We start from the raw sequence: 24,994 nt of genomic DNA on the forward strand, positions 1-24,994 counted from the left end.
GTCCTATTGGGTCACCCCCCCCCCACACACCCCAACCCCCGCACGGCAACAAGGGTTACTCAACGTGCCCAAAATACTGGTAGAGCGCGGGCCAATGGCGGCGATGAAGTGTTGGCTGATTGCAGGCCGACTCCTTGACTAGAGGTGAACGAGGGACACGGGACGCACCCTGGACTGGTCTCTGCTCAGTCAGTCACAGTCACGCTCAAAGGACAATCGATTCCAAAGTGTGAGGTAGCATTAGCTTGCGGATTTACATTATCAATAGATCCATTTGACATGACATAGTTGACATTATTAAATTAATATTGTAGGATTGAAACAAGCTTTTCCAATTGTATATGTTCAAAAAAAAACTATTCGAAGAGCCCATTTTTAGTATTTCTACAATTGTTTCACAAGTAAAATCCCCAAGCCGAGAGGTCCTGGAACAGGTTCGCTTATGATCAGAATGGGAAAGGAATCGGTTTTCTCTAATGACGTGCTCAGGTACCGAGTTCTGGCTCTCGGTATCCATGGCAACCTCAAAAAATAGGCGCTTTTCAAATCAACAGGACATGAGGCGGCACAGTGCGGTGACCAGGTTTGTTTTTTTTAAACTAAACAAATAAATAGGAGGGCTTCACCCCCCCCCCCCCCCCCCCCCGCAACCAAGGCACCCCCCCTCACACTCTTTCTGTTGAGTGAACCAAAGCGCAGACAGGCTGCACGGCCGTTTATGACCGGCATTAATCACAAGCTATCAATTACAGTCAACGATCCTGTTGTGCCTTAGCCATCACAAAAAAAATGAATAAAAATACCCAAAGAATAAAAACAAGCCCTGCAGGCTTTTTCAACTTGACATGTTTATCAGGCAAATGAAGAATAGCGGCACCGTTGCAAAGATCCTATTTGCAGACATTTGCATGCCCGTGCTATGCAATTGCGGCTCACATTCAATGAAAATCATTTTTAATTATGGGAATGTAATTATTTTTGCTCTCAAAAAAAGATATTTTTTTCCCCAAAATACATCCAACTTTCCCTTGAAGATATGTCTTTTCCCCCATACGTTATAACGGATAGCGACAGCAAACCAAGCGAGGAAAACAAAGAAATGGGCCTTACCCTGATCACTTCAGGAGTCTGCTGGATGAGCAGGGTAGAACCAGTGTCTCTCAGAACCGGAATGTCCCTGATGGTAACAGCCAGATCTTTCCCCAATACCACAGGTGGACTGGACCTGGCGGGCGGCACTTTGGGGGCAGCGTCATTCCCCGGCTGGGCAGGATGCGCAAGGGAATGCAAGCCGACGGTTGCGGAGGTGGTTTGGGGATGGATCAGAGGGGCTTCGGAAAGGCCGTCTTTGGCTTGCGGCGTCACGGGAGATGCGGAGGCAGCCTCGGGTGGAGGCAGAAGCGCCGATGCGACCGTGCATACTTCTTCGGCTGCGGTTTTTTGTGGGAGAGCCGCTGTCGCCGAAGGTGTTCGGGCAGAGAGCTTTGGCGGTATGGCCGGAACAGTTACTGGCGGAACGGTTTCCGTTGGACAGGCTCCCGGTGCATTTTGTCCAGACGAACTCACAACGGGGGTGTCGGGCCTACCGGTGGAGGCCAGTGTGCCTTGAAGGAGTTTCATCACCTCCCGTTCCTTCCCGCTGTTCCTCTCAGAGCTCCCAGCGCTCCCTGCCCCCGAGTCCACCAGCTCCTGGGCAAAACTCTCAATGCTCTCCAAGATTCGCAACAGCAACGCGCCGTCTTCCTGCTCCTCACCGGCTCCAGCGTTGCGTTTTTCTCCCTGAGGGGCTTTGGAACCGGTGCCGTTCACGGCTAGGTGGCTCGCAGGGGTTGTGACTTGGAACTGGGACATTTTGGGTTGAGTTTGCGCTTCGGTGGACACGATCCCCAGACCGCTGCCGCCTCGCTTGCGGGTCTTGACCGGAAGTGGAGGCTCACTATTTCTGTGGTTGCTCATACTCTGAGACAGATTCTCCAGATCCATGAGCAGTTTGTCAATGTCATCGTTCCTGTGCGCTAGAGCGTTGGGGGAAGGTCTCGTCGAGTTGAAGACAATGCCGGTAGAGTCCGGTTGAGATGTATGCACAGATCGACTTGATACGTCTTTGTTCTGGATAGTATTTTGAGTGATCTGTTCAGACATCTTCCCCGTGTCTACATCTTCCTCCTCAATGTACAGCGCCTCCATGGGGGACCCTGAAGGGGCATGGCTGTACGGAGGGCTCGGGGAGACTCGAAGCCGGGACGGAGAGTTTGTCGGAGACCGATTGGAAGGGGAACTGGTAACAGGAGCGGGAGATAGATTGCGATGCGTGACGGACGGTGGAGGTTGCAAATGCTGCAGTCCATTGGTGAGGGCTTTGGATGGGGCGCTCTGGACGGATCGGTGAGGCGTGGATGACGCCGAATTAGGAGTCGTCTTTGGGTTGGGAGGCGACTGCACCACGTCCTCGTAACGAGGAGGCTGCTCACTGCCAAATATCGGTGAAAAGGGCGTTTGTTGGAGCGAGTGGAGACTGTTGACCAGTTCCATCAGATCGCCGTGGCCACTCCCGGTCGTGCCCTGTCCACCCTGGCCGCCGTTTCCGAGCCCTTCCAGTTCCAGAGGTAGTCTCTTTAGATACATGCTCAGTCTGGTCATCAAGGCCCGGTACACGCTGTCGGGACTGGCCCCTCCGTCCTGCGGTCCTCCGCCGCCCTTGCGTCGGATGCACTGCTTGATGATGTCGGTGCATTTCTTCAGGTCTTCCGAGCATTTGAGCAGAATGTCCAGGCAGGCGCGGATGTCCTCCCCTCCGGCACCCCCGGCGGCGGCTGCCTCTCCCCAAGTTTTCTCCAGCAGACGAGCAATCAGGTTCTCGTCCCCTAGAGTGTTGCGATAAAGGGAGGCCAGAGTGTTCATACTTTGGTCCAGTGACCCGCTGCCGCTGGAACCGTTTACTTTCGTAACGACCGACGAGGAGCTGAAACTGCCCTTCTGTTTCGTCTCAAAAAGCGGCGGCGCGTTCTCGTCGTTGGGGGCGGCGGCGGTGCTGCTGCTGCTCGTGCCGTTACCCGAGACGTTGGAGCTAAAATGGCCGTAGATAATCTCCAGATCAGTGGAGCGACGGCTGAACGAGTCGGGACGGACCTTGCGGCCTTTCCGGAAGGTGACATGGCTGGCGGAGGAGAGGCGAAGCTTGTCGAAGGAAAACTCTTTGAGCTTCCCGCTGGCCAGATTGATGGCCTCTTCGGTGATGTCTTTGAGGCTACCGTAGGTACCGCAGCTCAGGTTCCCAGTTGATCCTCCGCCGGTGGGGATCTTCTTTCCCCGCCACACGTTACTCTCTTCCCCAATAAACAAATTGCCATTGCTCCCTGCCCTCTCCAGAGCAGCGCCGTTATAACCCGTGTCGATGATGCCATTCGTTTTACCGTGGTGAGGAATCATGCACCTGGAGTGTCCGCCGGACAGGCCATTCGGGTCTGGGTAGGCCGAGTCCGGTGCGGCCAGCAGCTCGGAGCAGGTGCCGTGATGGGCCACAGAACATTCCAGCCCCTGGGAGAACGCTCTACATGGTCCCGAACAATAGTGCACGGCGTGCGAGTGGGTGCGCCGGTCCACCACCGCGCTGTTGTAGCAGCTCACACTGCTCACCACCAGACGGTAGGCGGCTGCCATGGTGACCGATGTCACCAAACTAATCCGTCAGGGCATAGATCATACCGAAAAAATCATAGTCGTATCATCTCCCAGGAAAAAAATGAAACGTCTTGTCAAAATTTCAGAGATTTTGCACGGAATACTTCAGAAAGTCCCGTCGCAAAGGAGAGACGCAAGATCTCAGGGCCTCTTAACAACAGCTGCAAGGTTCTTCTTCCTGGCTCCACGGGGTTGCTCTCCTCCACTTCCTCTCTCGCGGCAGCTCGTTATCCACTAATGACATCCAGGCAGGACGGCGACAAAGGGAACATCCAACTGGGCTATCGGCCTTCCCTCCGCAGAAGTAGCCCCCACGGGCCTCATCCGCTGCCGGCAAGGCTTCGGCATGGCTCAGGACTTGGCTCGTTCCCTTGTGCGATGAAACGCTGGAAGAAATCCTTTATATCTCCTCTTGCCAAGGCGGCTGAGAAGTACTTGCCGAGTCTGACGCAGCTGCAGAATAGCAGGGGACCGAGCACAGATGGCCCGCTGCCCTTTTTCTCCCTCTCGCTCTCTTGCCCAGTTTGTGTTGCGTCTGGATGTCTGCCGTCACTCTCGTTTTCTCAAGTCTCCCGTCTCCCGGGGCAGGGACGATGACACCGAGGATTCGGCGGAAGAAAAGGCAAGGCGGCGCTAAGGGAAAGAAGAAAACAGAAGAGAAAGCACACCGTTAGTGTCTCAATTAGTAGCTGAATGAAAACAGAAACGGCCCGGTAGTCCAGTGGTTAGCACGTCGGCTTCACAGTGCAGAGGTACCGGGTTCGATTCCAGCTCCGGCCTCCCTGTGTGGAGTTTGCATGTTCTCCCCGGGCCTGCGTGGGTTTTCTCCGGGTGCTCCGGTTTCCTCCCACATTCCAAAAACATGCGTGGCAGGCTGATTGGACACTCTAAATTGTCCCGAGGTGTGAGTGGGAGTGCGAATGGTTGTTCGTTTCTGTGTGCCCTGCGATTGGCTGGCAACCGATTCAGGGTGTCCCCCGCCTACTGCCCGAAGACAGCTGGGATAGGCTCCAGCACCCCCCGCGACCCTAGTGAGGATCAAGCGGCTTGGAAGATGAATGAATGAATGAAAACAGAAACAAAAACTGTGCACATAAACGACATACAGTCAAGAGCAGGGGCACAACGGTCAGGGTCCAACCTTAAAATCTTGGCTTTGAGGTCATGGATAACCAACCTTTATCTAATCAACCAAATAAAACAACAAGCGATGATGAGTCATGATCTCGTCATCACAGAGCAGTAAAATGAGTCCTGTAGATTAATAGCATATAGAGACGCCACGGTTAAACGTGCCTGAGAAGACAAACCCTCTGTGTCTAAAAATGATTTAACGCTGGGGTAAAAGAAAATCATCTTTTCGGTCTGACGTACTTCAAAATGATATTTATCTTACTCTCGTTCTCGTTTTCCCCCTCTTCCCGAGAATTGCCCTGACTCAGCACATTCCCATGCATCGTAAATCAACGCGCGTAACACATACAGCTGCGGTGGGACTCTTGTTGCTGTTCAAGACACACAAAGAGCAACTTTGTGATATCAAGGAGGAAAATTAGACCCCCCCCCCAAAAAAAAAGAATCACACAAAGGAGATATTTAAAATATAAAACGGCATTCGGCTATCTGGCAAATGCAGTGGCGTAGATTTCCGGAATAGCCGCTTGTCGCTAGGCAGAATTCATTGGGGTCTGATGTAACTGCCCAATCGGCCAATAAGGTAAATGAATCACAATTTCACAAATGATTTTAGGGAAAATTAGCTTGCTAAAATTAGAAATCAATAACTTGGCACGCCACTGATGCTAAAACAAAGACTGTGGAGTAAAATACTGCAGCATCCAAAGCTAAAGCACAGAAACAGGCTAAGCTAACACACAATCACGACCAAGATAGTCCATCCATTCATCCGTTTTCATTTCCGATTTGTCCTTACAAGTGTCACGGGGGGGGGGGGCGGGGGGGGGGGGGGGTCGGGGGGAGGGGGGCTGGAGCTTCATTTATTGTGCAATCATCCAATTGTAACATGTATTTATTATATTTTTATGCTTCAGAAAACATTCATGTCAGAATTTTGGGGGGGGGGCTTGGAACGCATTACAGCATTTACATGAAAAACGCGTCTCTACTTCCAAAATGTTCAAGTTAACAAATTTCTTCCAGAACCAATTAATTTCATAAATACAGGTACCACTGTTCAAGCCATCGTTTGACTCTTCCGGGCGCTAGCTCAATGCTAAATCTAATTAGCATCAATGTTGCAGTACCTTTACCCTTGAAGCCGCCGAGTGAGTACAAGTGGTTCAGTTAGCAACGCGACAGCAATCACAATCACATATTCTTTATCCTCAGTGTAGAGTAACTAATATTAGTGCCGCACAGATGAGCTCAGGGAGGAGTCGAGGCGTTAACTATGATTCCCACAAGTCGGACAAAATCTGTTCTATTTAATTGTGTCCTTTCTGTATGTTTTTCTAAAGTACAATGTTATAATGTGCTACTTTTCCCCATGTTAAATTACACATGAAAAGATTTCGGGAAAACATGTTCCAGGAAACATGTTATTACACTTATATGACAGTTAATGTTAAAAGGTGAAATGCATGAAAGTCTACTTTGCCTTTTCTTTGCCCCTTTAGCGAGTTCTCCTCTTTGTTGTAAGCACTCCTGAGTGACGATAAATCCGCAGCGCCACTGTGGTATCTCGCCTGTTACCAAAGTACGCACACACAGGTCTCTGGAGAACGGCGGTGTGAATAGCTCCACACCTCATTATGAGCAAGAGGCCCCCCCCCCCCCCGACGGATGACGGCTCGGAGAGTCGCGCCTAATTTACCCTTTGGGGAAGTGCGGAGGGTAAGGAAAAGGATGTTTTTGTACCTCCGAACAGGCGGGTGACTCACGGCTTTTCTTATCCTTAAAAGCCGTATAAGGCGCACCGGCAAGCGCGCATGCAGCGGAGCGCGAACGGCGCGTGCAAAAAAAAAAAAAAAGGCAGCAATGAAAACATGAATGGAAATGAGTAAGGCTTCAAAACATATACGTCAACTCTCACTGGACTGAGACAGTTTTGGTGAAAGACACAGAAGAGGAGTTTGTTTTGATGAGAGTTGGTTATTTATTCTTGATGTATTTTCATCATCATCTATCCTCTATCCTTAATTCTTGTGAGAATTATTTTTTCTGACAAATATACTTATTTTTCTTATTTTTTTTTCTTGGTAAATTCTGTCTGGAAAATGTCAATTTTATTACATTTTAAAAAAAGAATATACCATGTGTGTAAAAAAAATAATATATTTTAGTATAGTAAAATATATATATATTTATAAAAATATAAAATATTAATAATAATATATAATAATAATAATATAATATTAAAAATAAATTATATATATATATATATATATATATATATATATATATACAGTAAATATATATGACAGATAGATGTAGATTTTCTTCTCAAAAATTTCAAAAGAAATCTCCAAAATATATACATTCTCATAAGATTAATATGCTCCTGGGAGTTGCTTATTGTTGTTTTTTTGTGTTACTTAAAAAAAAAATATTCTTTTTAAATTTATGTTTCCATAATAGGTACAACGGCGATATACATGCATATTTGTGTATCAAATCAATTGATAATTACCTTTGATAATCAATTAATCATTAGGAAACCTTTTTTTTTTATTTTTTTGCAATTCGTGACTTCTCAACAATAAATTGTGTCACCCGCCATGAAGGTCGACCGATTTACTTTGTGTTGAATCAAAATAAAACCAGATGCTTTGACACTGGAAAACAAATTCTCAACATTTTTGCCGATTTTCTGACACCTTACAGACCAAACCGGTAACCGAATCGTCATTCATTCATTCATTCATTCATTCATTCATTCATTCATTCATTCATCTTCCTAACCGCTTGATCCTCACTAGGGTCGTGGGGGGTGGTGGAGCCTATCCCAGCTGTCTTCGGGCAGTAGGCGGGGGAACACCCTGAATCGGTTGCCAGCCAATCGCAGGCCACACAGAAACGAACAACCATTCGCACTCACACTCACACCTAGGGACAATTTAGAGCGTCCAATCAGCCTGCCACGCATGTTTTTGGAATGTGGGAGGAAACCGGAGCACCCGGAGAAAACCCACGCCGGCCCGGGGAGAACATGCAAACTCCACACAGGGAGGCCGGAGCTGGAACCCGGTACCTCTGCACTGTGAAGCCCACGTGCTAACCACTGGACTACCGGGCCGCCCGAATCGTCATTCATTGAAGTCCATTTGAATGTCATTTTTCAATCAAGTCATGGAAATTAAAAGGTGTTTCTCAAAAAAATCCAATTGACTGGGGCATAATCAGCGTCAGTCGCGAGGCCATCCGCAAGTCGCCTCGAGAGCGACACGCGTCGGCGCGGCATTTGACGTAAAAAAAAAAATAATAATAATAATTCCTCTTCTTTTCTTCAGGCTGTACTGACGACGACTTGTCCGCGTCCACGATGTGTTTACGGTAGCAGAAATGATTTGGAATCCATATAAGCGCATGTTTAGACTGCACCCGTGAAGCGAGACGCAGCGCAGTGTGTGTGTGTTGGTGCGTTTGTATGGACTGCTGTTCCTGTCCATCAGAGGGTCATATGAGGAGCAGATTAGGGTTTCGAACCGCAAACCCCTCGTCGCCGCCGCACGTTGTCACGGGGAGACGGCGAGGAGAGCCGTCGTGATCGTGTCGCCCCCCCCCCCCCCCCCCAAGCCCTTCCAACCAAATCCTCCCTCACCCAGAATCTAAATTTGGGACTCTCGAAGGGCTCCATCACCTCAACGGCGCCAAAACCTTTCGGCCACGTACGATTGGATCATCACACGGCAACGCTGCCATCGCGGGATAATTCGACGGGAACGCATCCACTGCGGGGTAACGTCTAACCTTGTGTATTCGACCTTGATTCACTTGACTTGATTTGTCAGGATGAGAGGAGATTTGGACAAAAATGTCTCTTTGAAGGAAACACCATCGAGATCCAATCGACGGAAATTGTATTCTCTCGCTCACCAAGAAGCTACAAAAAACGGTCACGAATCCATCGTTACCAACGCGCTTGAAATCGTTTTCCGGAAAAGAAAGAGGTGTTGATCTAAGTGAGAGAATTAAAAAGATGAGGAATGCCCTTGGGGGGGCTGTCAAAGGACAAGAGGGGGAGACGCTTCGGCGTGATACGAAGCAGAAGGTGTCAACACGGCCCGCTCGCTATGGGACGAACGCGCGCACGCGCGCATGTATTGCATATGACACATAACTTGAGATGACAAGCCAGACGGATGTTTCGCCGAGGGGGGGTAGCAACTTGGGTCACATGCACAAACACTAGTCCGAGAATAACCCCCTAAACACCAGGGAAGAAAATAGCCCAGTAACAGAGGATGTGGCACTCTGTGTGTGTGTGTGTGTGGGGGGGGGGGGGGGGGGGGGGGCGGGAGTGGGGGGGGGGGGGGCGGTGACTGCGCAGTGTCTCTTCTCTATATTCTGATCATGTGTTGGCTCACTCGTATGTAACTCGGAGAGAAAAAGAAAAAAAAAAAAAAAGCTTTCATCCTCACGTTTCATCTTGGGCGCCTGTTTTAAGATCTCGCAAAAAAAAAAATGGTCATAAAAAGTCTTGACTTGTGCTTGCTCTAATTGCCATCTGCTGAAGTTCAGTTTGGAGTTCGTGTCATGAAAGGAACATTGGGAAAAGAAGAAAAAAAAAAGCAAAGGCAGTAACACATGGTGGAAGTTTGGCCTGTGAATGATAAATTTGGACTCCGCCGACCAACGACGTGTTGAGGATGGCCGCCTCGGCATAAAATAGGCTTCAGGCACGTCTTACCGTAGAGCTGTCGGCCGGCGCCATTATTTTAACATACTAAAACTGGTCAAAAGAAAATAATGGTGCATCCGTGTTAGCCATCCGCGCCGTTTTCCTCACTGCTAGCGCACTCCTGGGGGACAATGCTAGCTAGGAACGCTAGCAACGTTAGCTTAATGTGGCTAAACATTGGCCCACCAACAACTCTTTGTCTCTCCTCTATGCCAGCAAATAAATTAGCATTGTTAGCATTGTTAGCACCAAAGGAACATTTCTTCTTTTTTTGGGCATAAAAGAAAAAATCCCAACACGAGTGTGAGACCGCGTATGTCGCCACTTTGCTAACTTCATAAATGCCAATTACTATTATCCATCGATTTGCCTTTTTTTTTGCCATTTTTTTACATTTGTGACACACAAATACTCTAATTTGTTAAACGCACATATCCCAAACATTTATCTCAACTGAGTTTCCGTTCGTGAGTCGGGTTTGTCGTGAGCCGCTAATCAGCTAGCTGTGAACTTCCATCAGCGCCAATAACGCTCTGAACCCCCGTCCCTGCGTCGTTCGAATCAAGTGTGTTGGAGGCGGCAAACATCTCAAACATGCAGTATACGGGGGCCCCTGGAGGACCGGACTTGGTAATCCCTGTTTCTCGATGATCTATGAGCCCTGCGTTAGAAATATCTTTGGATTGAGTCACGGTTAGCGTAAACGGAGAGCGCGTATGGCTGCGGGCTGCTGCGCACATCTGTTTGTAATGCGTCTGCACAAATGGCAAAGATTTACGGCGTGAGGACGACTAAAGATGGCTTATTGGACCACCGATGGTGTCACACAAGGACCCGCGTTTCTGTCATCACACACACACACACACACACACACACACTAGGCAGGCATGCCTGCTTTCAGCATGGTGATCTCAAAAGGCACAGTACGTAGTGTACGTGCGAGGGCAGTAACAGGCCAAAGGAGTGCGATATATTTGCGCACACACACACACACACACACACACTTCTGGCATGTTTTTTTTTTTTTTACACCTGGAGGAAAAGGATAGTGGAACAGTAGAACAAAGACAATGGCCGCCGCGTCTATGACTCACCGCACATCCACTGGCTTGCAATCACACACACACACACATTCTCTCCGTGAATTCCACTCACTCACACACACATACACGTACACAGTGTCAAGCGAGGCCGTTGGGCAGCAAGCGTACAAGCTAGCGTTCCGCCTCCGTTTGAGGCGCAGTAACCGCTGTGACCTGCTGCGTCGCCGCTGTAAATGATGGAGGATGTTTTGCCGCCTGAACACAAGCCATGCGTGTTTGTGTGTGTGTTGTGTGTGTGTGTGTGTGTGTGTGTGTCAGCGTGAATGAGAGGGTGTTTGAGACGGCGTGTATATGCAAGATTCCCTGAGAGTGCACAGTCGAGAATGCATGCATGGATTCATTTTTTTTTTTTTAATAATTACTTTTCTGCGGCTTCAGTAGTTCCAAGGGTGTCGCGACCGCTGCATGCCGAAGGAAAAACCAATTTATTTCTATTACATCCGTGGAAACAGATTCAAGTTTATGCTGGGATTGGAAAAAAAAAATAATCCTGTAAAGAAAAAAAAACAAAAAAACTTTTTTCCCCATTTTAATTGTTATCAGGAGAAATAAGGCAAATCCCAGAAGAGAGACAAAAATTGATTCTTGTGAAGAAAAAAAAAAAAAAAGATTTTTATTTGAAGGCCATATAACGCAGCCCTGGAACACAGTATTCCGTGGTGCACAAAGAGCAACAACGCCTAACGAGCGACTGGAGCACAACAAAACACCCACGCAAAAAAGTTTGGATCAAACTTGGACAAACATTAGCATCAACTTAAGCAGTCTTCACAACGAACTACAGCATGCCAATGAAATGCAGCATGTACGATAACGGCACCTTGGTCTCGGCTACCTGAGAGGCTCTCGTGTGCGTCCAAATGAATCGGACTCTTCCCTTGAAGTACTATCTTTAACTTTGTCAATAGTCTTCCCGGCATGCAAACGTTAGCCACTCATAGAACCTCAGCTACGGTAAACAGAGCGGCGTCTCCTTTCAAATCAATTGGATTCTTGCTTTGAAATGCATGAGCCGACAAAAGAGGGAAAAAAAAATCAGCTTAGGTTTACAAAATATTATTTACATATATTATTTATGTATCCATACGCTCCCTGAAATGGTTTTTATATGCCTAAATAAAATCAATTAAATTCTTGCTTTAAGTGACTGACCTCAGCTATCTGCAAACGCAAAATCTATTAGGTCTTTGTTGGGGGGGGGGGGGGGTCCATCCTTGACTACATCAGCCAGGAAGAGAAAAGCTAACACCATCGGAGGAGAGCAAGGGCTTCCTGTACTTACTTCTGAGGAGACACATTTTAATCCGAGACGAGGACTGATGGTGGGTGAGTGAAAACATTGCTGCAGCAAAGTGGAGACTGCGGAGCGATCCCGACTAGACACGCTATCAAACGACATATAGTGGAGAACAAGGGTCTCCTGTATTTACCTCTACAACACCAGTTTTACCCAAGAGAACACAGGAGGCAGCATGAAACTGGAGCGCTACAGCAAAGTGGAGACTGTGGAGCAACAGAAAGTGCCGCGGGAACTTGCCAAAACTATGCTGTATTCAGACAAACAACACGGCGATCAAGGGTCTCCTGTACTTACTTCTGAGGAGACACATTTTAATCCGAGACGAGACTGATGGTGGGTGAGTGAAAACATCGCTGCAGCAAAGTGGAGACTGCGGAGCGATCCCGACTAGACACGCTATCAAACGACATATGGTGGAGAACAAGGGTCTCCTGTATTTACCTTTACAACACCAGTTTTACCCAAGAGAACACACGAGGCAGCACGAAACTGGAGCGCTACAGCAAAGTGGAGACTGTGGAGCAACAGAAAGTGCCGCGGGAACTTGCCAAAACTATGGTGTATTAAGACAAACAACACGGCGATCAAAGGTCTCCTGTACTTACTTTTGACAAGTTACAATTACCCGAGAGGAGACTAAGGGCCTGCTATTGGCTGGAAACCAATTCGGGGTGTCCCCCGCCTACTGCCCGAAGACAGCTGGGATAGGCTCCGGCACCCCCCGCGACCCTAATGAGGATGAAGCGGTTCGGAAGATGAATGAATGAATGAATGAGACTAAGGGCAGGGGAAAAAAAACAGAACGGTGCAGCAAAGTGGAGTCTGTAGAGGAGCAGAAAGGCGGGAAATAAAACACTATTGAAGGCATCAGTCAGAACGAGGCATGCGAAAAAACGTTAACATAGGAGGAGATTATGTGTCTTTTTTTTAAACATTTACCCGAGAAAAGATTGATAGCAGTGAGAAAATAGAACACTGCAGCAAAATGGAGACTGCGGAGCAGCCGGAACAAGAAACGTTAACAAACAACAACAATGCACATCTCCTGCAGTAACTTCTTGACATCATGAGATCAATTATAGATGAGAGGAGACTGAGGTACCGCTGCAGCAAAGTAGACATTGTGGAGCACAGCATAACAGTGTCCAGATCTTTAAAAAAAGGGTTAAGCTAGCATGAGCATACGCATCCATTTTTGTCTAGCCGTCTATCCTCAGATGTTATGATGAATCAGCGAGTATCACAGCTACTTCCTGGTTCGTCCAGAGGTTATTTTATCCAAAAAGGAACATTTGCACTTAGATGTAAAGGAACCGCAAAGTTTCCTCCTCAGCAGTGCGCACACCCGCACATTCAGACGCACACGTTTGTGATCCTGTTGGATTTGGTGGCAGCATGACTGTTGCCTCTTTCAAGTCGAGAGTCAGAGAAGCCCGCCACCAATGAAATTCATCAACTATTTAACAGCCCCGATTCCATCTTCTTTCGGGAGAGAGGTTGGGAAAGCACTCGCGGTTTATTTATTTGAGGATTAGGACTCCAGGGAGAAGGTTTTAGCACAACTGATTAAAAGGGTTGAATTGATAAAGCCCATCGAGCTCAGACAGTCAGACAGTTAATAGGAAACGCAAAAAAACACCTTGTACTCACATTCCCCGGAGCAAAGCTCGTAACAGTCTCGTGCATCCAACCGCAGCCTTGCGGACAAAGAGACCACATAAAAGAAGTCAGCAAACGTCCTCTCTGAATTTTTTTTTCCTTTCACCCCCCCCCCTTCCTATTTGCGATCCATCAGCCCAGATTTTGGGATGAAAATCAACCCACAGAGTGATAACACCACTCGTCTGGCAGCTCCTTTAACTGCGTGATTAATATATATACGTAGTGTACATTGGTTTTATGTTAAAGCCCTGAGTGGAGGAGGTGATATGGGGGACGGGGGAGGGGCAACTTTTTAGGGGCCTATAAATACGAGCTGACGCCAGAGGGGATAAGGTAGCCTCAGTTTCCTGATTCAGCCTAAATGACGGATACCTTGGATCCCCTTCTTCACTGTGGTGGTTTCGCTTTCACTGGACTTGCCTTGCTGGGTGGCTGGCAGGGTACGAGGGGGGGGGGGTGTCATGACCCGATATTGATATTGGTCAGATATCAGCAAAAATTTTTTTTAAAAACAGTACGGTATTGGATTAGAATCGCTCTGCATCCAGAATCACCGATATTAGTAATTCTATACTAGCAGTCCATACCGGACGTCGCTCCTGCTCTTCTACCCAGCAGCGTTGGAGTCTAGTCCAAAGAGTTTATCATTTCTGCTTATATCGTATCGTGATCAATAGCTATATTGGAGAGTACTCTAAACTGCAATATCTGTATCGTATCACAAGTGTAAAAGTCGCTGGTTCACATTTTACTGCGTCCGAACTTCAGTCAGTCAGTCATGAGTCTGAGCGAACAAAGACCACATGCGGAGGTTCCACAAGGGTCCATCCTTGGACCACTTTTATTTTATATGAATAGATTATTGAGCGTCACAATTTCTTTTATGATACTTTTTTTTTTTTTCCATCTTCCGAGCCGCTTGATCCTCACTAGGGTCGCGGGGGGTGCTGGAGCCTATCCCAGCCGTCTCCGGGCAGTAGGCGGGGGACACCCTGAATCGGTTGCCAGCCAATCGCAGGGCACACAGAAACGAACAACGATCCACGCTCACACTCACACCTAGGGACAATTTAGAGCGTCCAATCAGCCTGCCACGCATATTTTTGGAATGTGGGAGGAAACCGGAGCACCCGGAGAAAACCCACGGAGGCCCGGGGAGAACATGCAAACTCCACACAGGGAGGCCGAAGCTGGAATCGAACCTGGTACCTCTGCACTGTGAAGCCGACGTGCTAACCACTGGACTACCGGGCCGCCCTTTATGATACTTATACTATATAAAAAAACGTAATTCCAATTGAAAATTTTTCTATCGCACTCATCCACAGATCAACTTGCCTGATGTTCAGACCCTAAATTAGAAGAAGACAACGGCCCAGAACCAGAACGGCATTCTCCATTCCACGTCCCACAACTGGCTGGGTCACATTCGTTTCAATTGTGTTGCTCCAAAGTATCCAGTAAATCACTGCATAATCACAACGCGACCACGATGAAATGACAGAGTCATGACAGCGCGTACGCCACATCAACACAGGCCAAGTGACGTTTGTTCTTTCTCTGTGCTCCCAAGCCGAACCTTTAATTAGGACGCAATCAAAAAGGCTGCAACAAATCACCGGGCGGCTGTCATTTTATTTTCAGATCTCGCCCTTTAAAAAAAAAAAAAAAGTAAACTCTTCCGAAATTGTCAGACAGCCTAAGGCAGGTGTCAATCATACGGCCCGCGGGCCGGAAGCGGCCCCCGAGGATGTTCGATCGGGCCCGCAGGATCATTTAGAAGTGCAAAAAAAAAAAATGCATATGCTCGGGGACAGACTGTTGCGATTCCAGTAGAAGACAACATTGTTTTGATCAGAGAAGAAGGCAACAATGTGAAATGAGTTTGACCCCCCCTGGCATAAAGGCAAGGGTGTTTCGACTCTTAAACGTGGCTGTCGGGAAGCAACCCGAGTACGACGACGTGGTACATTTGGGGATGGACGCGCGCCAATACCACGACATCCGAAACAACCCCCGCGCTCCATTTCCCACAGATCAGCTCAGCCGCGAGCGGTTGACCACTGGCGGAGCAGACGACTTGCCGTCCCCCACAGCAAAAACACAATATCAGCTCCAATGAGGGTCGGCCGAGTCTAAATCCCGTCCTTCCAATACAGCATACAACATTGTTTTTGCCCTTTAAGGATTCCAGTCTTATACGATTTGTCGTCACTGATGTCACTAAAAAAATTATAAATATGAACTGACCCCCCCCCCCCCCCCCCATCATTATTTGTGATGGCAAATCCCAACACCGCGACCTTATCCGTTCGGCTCATAACTCCCAGAAAGCAAAATCTTGCCTCACATTTTCAACAAGAACTTTATATCCGGGTATTTAACGATGCTTTGAGAAAGCCAATTGTTCTATCAACGGGTCCTAATAAAAGTCATAGATCCCAAAAGAAAAGCAAGAGAGGAAAATCTGAGTCAAAGAGCTACTGCGGCCACAGCTGCGGCCCCACAATAAAGGTCATTGATGCGCGGCACTTCAAACAAACAGCTGATATCAAACGACAAGAGTTCTAGGTGGAGAAAAAAAAATACTGTAAAAGTGTGGGTGGAAAGACAAGGAGAAACAATAACGACAGTGAATGAGAACAATGAACAAAAGGTGATGAACGCTTTCATATTTTGGGTGACCCTGAACTGAACGTGGTGGATTTTTGCTTTGCGATCGAGCTCCTTCTGGGGCCAGGAATATGAACTAGCTTGTTTTTGGAACTATGAACTTTTGTTTAAACAATAAAAATAATAATAATAATAATAATAATTATAAACTGAACTGGGGCGGCCCGGTAGTCCAGTGGTTAGCACGTCGGTTTCACAGTGCAGAGGTACCGGGTTCGATTCCAGCTCCGGCCTCCCTGTGTGGAGTTTGCATGTTCTCCCCGGGCCTGCGTGGGTTTTCTCCGGGTGCTCCGGTTTCCTCCCACATTCCAAAAACATGCGTGGCAGGTGATTGGACGCTCTAAATTGTCCCTCGGTGTGAGTGTGAGTGCGAATGGTTGTTTGTTTCTGTGTGCCCTGCGATTGGCTGGCAACTGATTCAGGGTGTCCCCCGCCTACTGCCCGGAGACCCTAGTGAGGATCAAGCGGTTCAGAAGATGAATGAATGAATAATTCCCAAGATGGCAGCCCGGTAGTCCAGTAGTTAGCACGTCGGCTTCACAGTGCAGAGGTACCGGGTTCGATTCCAGCTCCGGCCTCCCTGTGTGGAGTTTGCATGTTCTCCCCGGGCCTGCGTGGGTTTTCTCCGGGTGCTCCGGTTTCCTCCCACATTCCAAAAATATGCATGGCAGGCTGATTGAACACTCTGAATTGTCCCTAGGTGTGAGTGTGAGCGTGGATGGTTGTTCGTCTCTGTGTGCCCTGCGATTGGTTGGCAACCGATTCAGGGTGTCCCCCGCCTACTGCCCGGAGACAGCTGGGATCGGCTCCAGCACCCCCCGCGACCCTAGTGAGGATCAAGCGGTTAGGAAGATGAATGAATGAATGAATTTCAAGATACGGTCCTTTATGATGAGCAAACGAATGAATTCAACTCGTATCTCGAGGCACCGTTGTATTCAAACCCATCAGCGGCTCGGTCGTTTCAAGCGCTTAGCGACGAGGCTAACTTGGCACGTTTTCTACTGTGGAACAAAACTGTCCGGGTTGTCGTCGCAGTTTTGCGTGAAGTCGAGAATGTGGGGAGAGGAAAGACGGGGAAAGAGGCAAACTGTTATTAGACGTCCTTGCGGTCGCTTTCACAAACAGCTGGATGGGTGTTAAGAGCGGGGGGGGGGAGGGGGACAATGTTTCCATTTAAATGTCAAGGGGGTTAAAAAAAATAAAAGTGCTTTTCCAAATGTCACGCAAGGAGTTGGGGGGGGAAAATGTGGAAATGCCCGCAGGACCCTCGACAGCCATCTGGTTCTTTAATGAGCCAACATGAAAGGAAGTGAAAACCTCAACAGCTTTGTCGGACATGACGTGCGGATTGTCAAAAGGATGATTCGATTTCGGTTGCAGAAAATCCTGAAAGCGGACAAACTGATTTTTTTTTTTTTTATTCATTCATTCATTCATTCATCTTCCGTACCGCTTGATCCTCACTAGGGTCGCGGGGGGTGCTGGAGCCCATCCCAGCCGTCTCCGGGCAGTAGGCGGGGGGGACCCTGAATCGGTTGCCCAGCCAATCGCAGGGCACTATTTATTTTTTTTTAAATGATTTAAAACGGCGCTCACTTGACATCAAAGCGCCTTCGGCCTCGCATCGCGACCTTCACGGTCGGCTCACCTGTACCCCCCCCCCCCCCCCCGAGTTTGCTTCATAAACCTGCGCTTACCACGACCTCACCGTGTTCCCCATTAAAAAAAAAATTCAATGAGCCATTATGTGTTCCATTTAAGTCAGGACTACCCCCCCCCCGAAAAAAAAGCTTCTCAGCTCATCTTTATCTAAATCTCGCCTTTCAAACTCCTTCGGAAAGTGTTTTGATGTCCGTCAGCCACCAAATGACTCACAGAGCAGCCTTCCAAGTTCCTCTGATGCTCTCACATCTGACGTCGGCGCATGTACGTCTAAGAAGGAGGCGGAGGAGGTGGGGAGGACCTGGTAATGTCTGTAACCATGGTAACCTCAAGGATGCAATGAATAAAATTCCAACAAAATGCGTGCACACACACACACACACACAAATGTAGCTAGTTTTGGGCTTTGCTCAAATTTTTGAAAATCTCCTTGCGGATCCGTTGTTTCGCCAGCAGACGCGTTTGCAAGGAAGGTTGGCGCACTTTTACATTGGGTAGGGGTCCACAGATTTAGAGAAAGATCCATTAGCTTCCCAAACAGGGGGGGCAAACAATTGCGAATCGTAGCAATCGCCATGCAAATCATCGCCATCTTTCCTTTCATGGAGACATTCACGGACGGGATGCCTCTCAGGATGGCTAAAAGTTGCTCGTGACGTCGCTGGTGACAGAGGCGGCCGCTGATTTTCGTCGGGGAAAAGAAAAAAAAAAAAAAAGGGGGGGGGGGGATGATTGCAACATTCGCCGCCTTCGCAAGCACTCGCCGCAACGTCAATACGGAAAATACGGACGACCCACATTATCCGCGCGCTGTCGCTGTTATTTGTTAGCATACTCCTATTTTGACGTTCAATGGACGGTTTCCAAACCTGGACGAGCGCCCCCCCCCTCCCCGACCTCCCCCACCGCCAACCATTTTTGTCAAAACGGCGCCCCCATGTGGATAATCGTCGTATTCCCGATGGCATTCGAGCACTAAATCTCCCGCTTTGAGTATCTTTTGTGTTGGTGGCTGCATCATTGGCGTCCTCCCGAATGGCAGTCGCGTGCGTTTACTGAGCGAGATAAAAAGGCCCTCGCTACGATCTCACCCACCGGGGGGGGGGGGGGGGGGGGGGGGGGGGCCGTTTCCGCCTTCAGCCACTTCGAAGCAATCAAAAGTCATTAAGGCCCATGCTATGTCAAAGCAATCTTTTATCTCGTCAAGAAAAGCTTTTTTCAAAAAGGGCTCCGACGAGGTTGGGCTCATTGGCCAACCCCCCCCTCACCCCCCCCCCCACACACACATGTTAATATACTTAAGGATCTTTTTCCTCGCACTGCCCGCAGATGCCGACTGGCATAACAAAGAGCGACAAAAGCCCGAATGGGCCATTTCCCCTTTCCCTGAGAGGACCGGTGCAGTCAAACGGATTCTTCCAGATTTACCGTCTTTCTTTCTGATGTCTGTTATATCACTCTTCTCATTTCCATATTTTTATTTTTTTTCTTGCCATCTTTCCGGTGCTGCGGTGGAGAGTGAGACGAACGGTCTACCCGCAGCGAGCGGTAAGAGCAGCCAGTGGTCTCTCGTCGGTTTAGTTCAGACGGTCAACAGTACGTCTGGTGCGCAACTCAGGATGTGGTCAAGGCCCCGGGGGGGGGGGGGGGGGGGGCATCCATCAACCTTGGTCGTTTCCACTCAAAAAAAAAAATTATATTTGGGTTTTTTTTTTTACTTTCACGTATAATTTTTTAAAAAATATATACACTGTATATATATACACATTTCTTTTTTAAATATACACTGTATATTTAAATATATTTAATTTATATATATATATATATATATATTTAAATATACACTGTATATTTTTTAAATATATATATATATATATATATATATATATATATATATATATATATATATATATATATTTAAAATATAAATATTTAAAAATACATATATATATATATTTAAATATACACTGTATATTTTTTAAATATATATATAAATTTAAATATACTGTATATTTTTTTTAAATACATATATATATATATTTAAATATACACTGTATATTTTTTTAAATACATATATATATATATATATTTAAATATACACTGTATATATTTTTTTTAATTATACGTGAAAGTTAAAAAAAAAACGAAATATAAATGCATCTTATTTACATTGACCAAGTCTCAATCGGAAATCCTCAAGCAAAGGGTGCCAACCCAGCCCCCCCCCCCCCCTTCGAAACAAAGCTAGCCATTCCGTCATTTGAGCTAGCTGCGGAGAACAAGATGGAGGTATTCCCTGCGTTTTTTGATTCATTCAAAGTGTCAATCGAGAAAAGCATACGTCTTGATTTGCTTTGAGAGTCCGCGTCGATTTGAAAGATAACCTGACACCCGCTGGCCTGGAGTGGAACTGCAAGAGACTTTCTATCAATCGTGTTAAGTTGTCAGTGGGGAAAAAAAAAAAACGGACTTTGTCTTCGGGCAAAGGAAACGCTTTTATGCGTGAGAGAAGTAATGAGCGTAGAGAAAGCAAACGAGAGTGTAAGAAAAAAAAAAAAGCGGCAATAAAATATTTTTAGCCAGCTGTGTCTTAAAATGCGGGGGCCACGGAGAAACCACACCAACATGACCGTGAATGGTACTGCTACTTACTTCTTTCTTTCTTTTTTTTTTTTTTCTTTCCCTTCTTGGCAAGTGGAAGCCCCAAGTGGGAGGAATGCGGGGGTTCAGAGCGTACACAAAGAGAGCCAGTGTGGACGACGGAACACAATCGAAACGGCGACCGACTCATCACGCAGACGCGCTCCAACGCATTCCACAGCGCAGGGGACGAGAAGCGGTGACATTCAGACGCCGTCGGCCAATCGGCGCGCTCCAGCCACATTCACAATGAAGCCAGTCAATGAGGGAGGGAGCGGCGAGTGATTTGGGGAGGGGGGGGTCTCATTTATTTACCTCATCCTCTTCACATTCATGCGTTCCTTCCCCCTCTTTCCCAGGATGGATCTCACGGCGGTTTGAAGGTGATTTAAAAGGAGGAACCGCGGAGTCAAGCTTCTACACACAAACAAACGCACATGTATGAATCACGCCTTTGTCCTTTGGAATTTGGTACACATCCTATGCTGCGTACGTACGTACGTGTGTACGTGCGGGGCTTTTAGGTGGGCCTTTTTGTGCGGGAAAAGACGGTAATCCATGATCATTTTTAGTTGCTGACAAACTTCTGGTCGACACTTTCACCCTTTTGCTGAGCGATACAGTGAAATTGAGCGGAAATGTGAATATTTGCCGTTTGCGATTGTAAAATTTCAGGTGACGCCACTGTGCTCCTCGTACGACAACAACAACGAAAAAAAAGTTTGAAATCTATCAAAAATGCACTTTTCAAACATAAATGTGTATAAAATACTGGAGGGTGGGGCGGCCCGGTAGTCCAGTGGTTAGCACGTCGGCTTCACAGTGCAGAGGTACCGGGTTCGATTCCAGCTCCGGCCTCCCTGTGTGGAGTTTGCATGTTCTCCCCGGGCCTGCGTGGGTTTTCTCCGGGTGCTCCGGTTTCCTCCCACATTCCAAAAACATGCGTGGCAGGCAGATTGAACACTCTAAATTGTCGCTAGTTGTGAGTGTGAGTGCGAATGGTTGTTCGTTTCTGTGTGCCCTGCGATTGGCTGGCAACCGATTCAGGGTTTTCCCCCGCCTACTGTGAGGATCAAGCATGAATGAATGAATGAATACTGGAGGTGTTATAGCAAATGTGCCTTTAAGAGGGCGAATACTTGTTTCTCTCTCTATCTGCCCTGTGATTGGCTCTTGACCAGTCCAGGGTGTCAGCTGGGATAGCTTGCAGCTTTTCCATTTTTTTTTTTTAATCATTTTACTTTTTTTAAACTAGAGCAGAAACTAATACGAGACGCCGACAAGGATTATTTCCATGATCTCTGATCAGGAAAACAGGAACTAATTGGAGTGTTCCACTGGGTATGTTTATCACTCCAATTTTACACCAGAGAAGCGCAACACTGCCCTGGAAAAGAACAACACACACACACACACACTTCGATCTTTGACACTGGCTTTCCTGTTCACATCTTCATTTTTAGCAACCAGCATCAAGGGACGGAATATGACACGACCACCCACTCGCACATGAACACACACACACACACTGCTGGGAAATGTGAATGACTACGTCCCTGAAAGTGGCATAAAGATGCTAGACACAATTGTAGCCCTGTGGCACACACTGATGAGTAACTCAACAGATTCGCTCTCAAGACATGCAATCTGTGTGTGTGTGTGTTTGTGTGTGTGTGTGTGTGTGTGTGTGTGCGCGTTACCCATTTAACAGCTTGCTGAGAGCTCCATAATTCACAGGAGGAGTCAAGGAGGACGCACAAAGTGCCGCTATTCACGTTGTGTTTACAAAACACACACACACACACACACACAGGAGAAGAAAAAAAGAAAAAAAAACACAGAGGCTTAAAGGAATAAATAGTTATTTTTTTACATAGCCGATGCACATTCATTTCAGCATCCATGTGGATGCGTTTCAGAATACAAAAAGGGAGGGGTCCCGGTTTAATCGTAAGGGTGCGGCGGTCTATTCGAGTTCAAACAGCTCGATTATTTCTCCCATTATGGGCCGCGTTACATAACAACTGCGAGCCCGCAAAATTAGTCGCAACAGGTTAGCCGTTATGTCATCATGTAAATAAACGCACAGGATGACGGTTGATTCGCACGGCAAGATGTTGATAATCGGTGTAGTTATCGGTGTCTTAATCAGCCGATTCGAATGGGGGGGGGGATCGGCAAAGCAAGGCCAAAATCTGCCGGCGGTCCGCCTACAGATGGGTCAGACGAGCCAGCCTAATTTACACAACCTCCTCCGCGTCGCGCATATTAAGAGCGTAAAACCATCATCATGTCAATAACAGTGATGCGTTTGTCTCTCTGTCTCTAACTTGATCTTTTTTATTACATTTAAAGTCGGGCGGGCCGGCGGGGTCCAGTGGTAAGCACGTTGACCTCGTAGTGCAGAGGTACCGGGTTCAATTCCCGCTCCGACTTCTTCTGACAATTTGTGAGACTTCAAGTTCAAATGTTATCAATTTTTCTGTACTGTGTTGTTGTTTTTTTCGATAGTGGCGGCAACATCGCACATTGCTGGGTTCAGTGTAAAAGCCAAAAGGGAGCGCTCTCACTCTCCCTCTCCGTGTGGGTTGTACGCATTCAACCCCCAGCGGATTGGCGGAAAAGTTGACAGCGACTCTGTACACGAATCCACAGGCTTGTTTACATCTTGTTCCCCACCACTAACGAGCCTTAAACGCATCACGGCAGATCTTTACTGATACTTTGATCTTTTATGTATTAAAAGTGTTTCAAGTGAAATGTGTGACCCCCCCCCCCCCCCCCCCATTCATCTCGACAGACAAATCTATGAAAACTCCAGGAAGGATATTCACCAAAGGCCGGTTTTGTTTTACTTCCGACACACGCACTAACTGAAGATGTCAGTCATTTCGTGTGTGTGTGTGTGTGTGTGTGTGTGATCTATTCTAGGAGAATTCCAGAGAGGAGACCTAGTGACTGACCCCCACCTCACAGGATCTGACAAGAAATCGCCATACACACACACAACCCAACACCGGGCGCGTAAACACACACATCATTAAAAAAAAACATTTTTGAAGGAAACAAGTGTAGAGGACATTTGCAGTTTCAAACAGTATCACAACCGTGTGGCGTTTAAGTATCATGAAAAAGAGTGGGGTTTTCTATGACTTGCATCCAAACATCTTTTATGAGACAACTTAACAAACACAACACAGGATATTTTGCCCGAGAATATATTCAGACATATCACTTGAATGTGATGGACTCTCTTCGACGAACACCGACAACATGATCGATTGTGGAAAGTTACCTGAACGCGACAGGAGAACCGCACAGTGTCCGGGGGGAGCTAGCGCGCGCACGCCGAAATCAAAGCTCGCTACCCGGGCAGAAACATGAGCCAGAGTCGGGTTAAAATACAGTCTGGATGTCAGAACCACCGTCACGTCATGTAGGGAAAGGAATGCACAAAAGCACGTCGCAAACTTTAAGAGCGAAGGGAAGGCAAAACACACAATCGCCGCTTACCTTTTTTCCCCCTTTCTTCGTCTCCCCGCCTCGTCCTTCACCTCCACCGGCGAGCCGCTCCTTCCGCCGCCTGCTTGGCCGTGTCACGACCGCCGCAGACCCGCAAACAGAGCGGCAGGCAGCTCCTCGCTGTACCGTCAAAAGCCGACCAAACACACGCGTGGGCTTGTTTCGAGCGTGTTTCAGTGCCAGCGTTAGTGTGTGTGTGTGACAGCTCTTGGGACGACTGAGCCGAGTGAGAGTGAGGAGAACCGGGGGAACTTAGGGGGGAGTTCCCGAGAGCGGCGCGGCGGGGCGGGTGCTCGTGGAGAGTGACAGGCCGGTCAGCTTGTAAGGTCAAGGGCTTGTTTCTTGTCTTGTATTCAAGTTTACGATACATTCACAGACGGTTACGATGTACTCTTTGAACATTATTTGTACAAAAAGTGGAAATACATGGCGTCCGTCCACTGGTCCAACTTGAGTCACGGATACAAGTTAAAGCTCCACCAAACCCCTTGTAGAATTAAACCACTTTTCTCCAAAACCTCGAATAAATTTAAATCAAAACCGACCGGTGTCTTTACTTAGAAGCGTAACATCCGCCAGCAAGTTCTGGTTAAATCGGCTCACTTTTGGGGGGATTCGTAATTTCTTCAGTTTTGCCCAAAATGTCTCAAACTCGGACGTTGTATCGGTCTGTCGTGGTGAAGAAGGAGCTGAGCCAAAGGGCGAAGCTCTCAATTTACCGGTCGATCTACGTTCCAACCCTCATCTATGGTCACGAGCTATGGGTCGTGACCGAAAGAACGAGATCCCGGATACAAGCGGCCGAAATGAGTTTTCTCCGCAGGGTGTCCGGGCTCTCCCTTAGAGATAAGGTGAGAAGCTCGGTCATCCGGGAGGGGCTCAGAGTCG

The 24,994-nt window shown here is 47.6% G+C and overlaps 1 protein-coding gene across 1 annotated transcript in view; it reads right to left on the bottom strand.

Moving 5' to 3' along the window:
• LOC127614278 (serine/threonine-protein phosphatase 2A regulatory subunit B'' subunit alpha-like) overlaps positions 1–24,480 on the bottom strand; it is a 40,507-nt gene extending 16,027 nt beyond the window's left edge. The window contains exons 1-2 of the mRNA XM_052085508.1: positions 24,098–24,480; positions 1,111–4,314 (exon numbers count right to left, since the gene is read on the bottom strand). Coding sequence (XP_051941468.1) covers positions 1,111–3,660 — 2,550 coding nt within the window. The 5' untranslated portion in view covers positions 3,661–4,314; positions 24,098–24,480. The remainder of the gene's footprint in view (positions 1–1,110; positions 4,315–24,097) is intronic.
• Positions 24,481–24,994: the final 514 nt, after the last annotated feature.

The sequence above is a fragment of the Hippocampus zosterae genome, chromosome 14 (assembly GCF_025434085.1).
Source record: "Hippocampus zosterae strain Florida chromosome 14, ASM2543408v3, whole genome shotgun sequence".
NCBI classification, from domain to species: domain Eukaryota; kingdom Metazoa; phylum Chordata; class Actinopteri; order Syngnathiformes; family Syngnathidae; genus Hippocampus; species Hippocampus zosterae.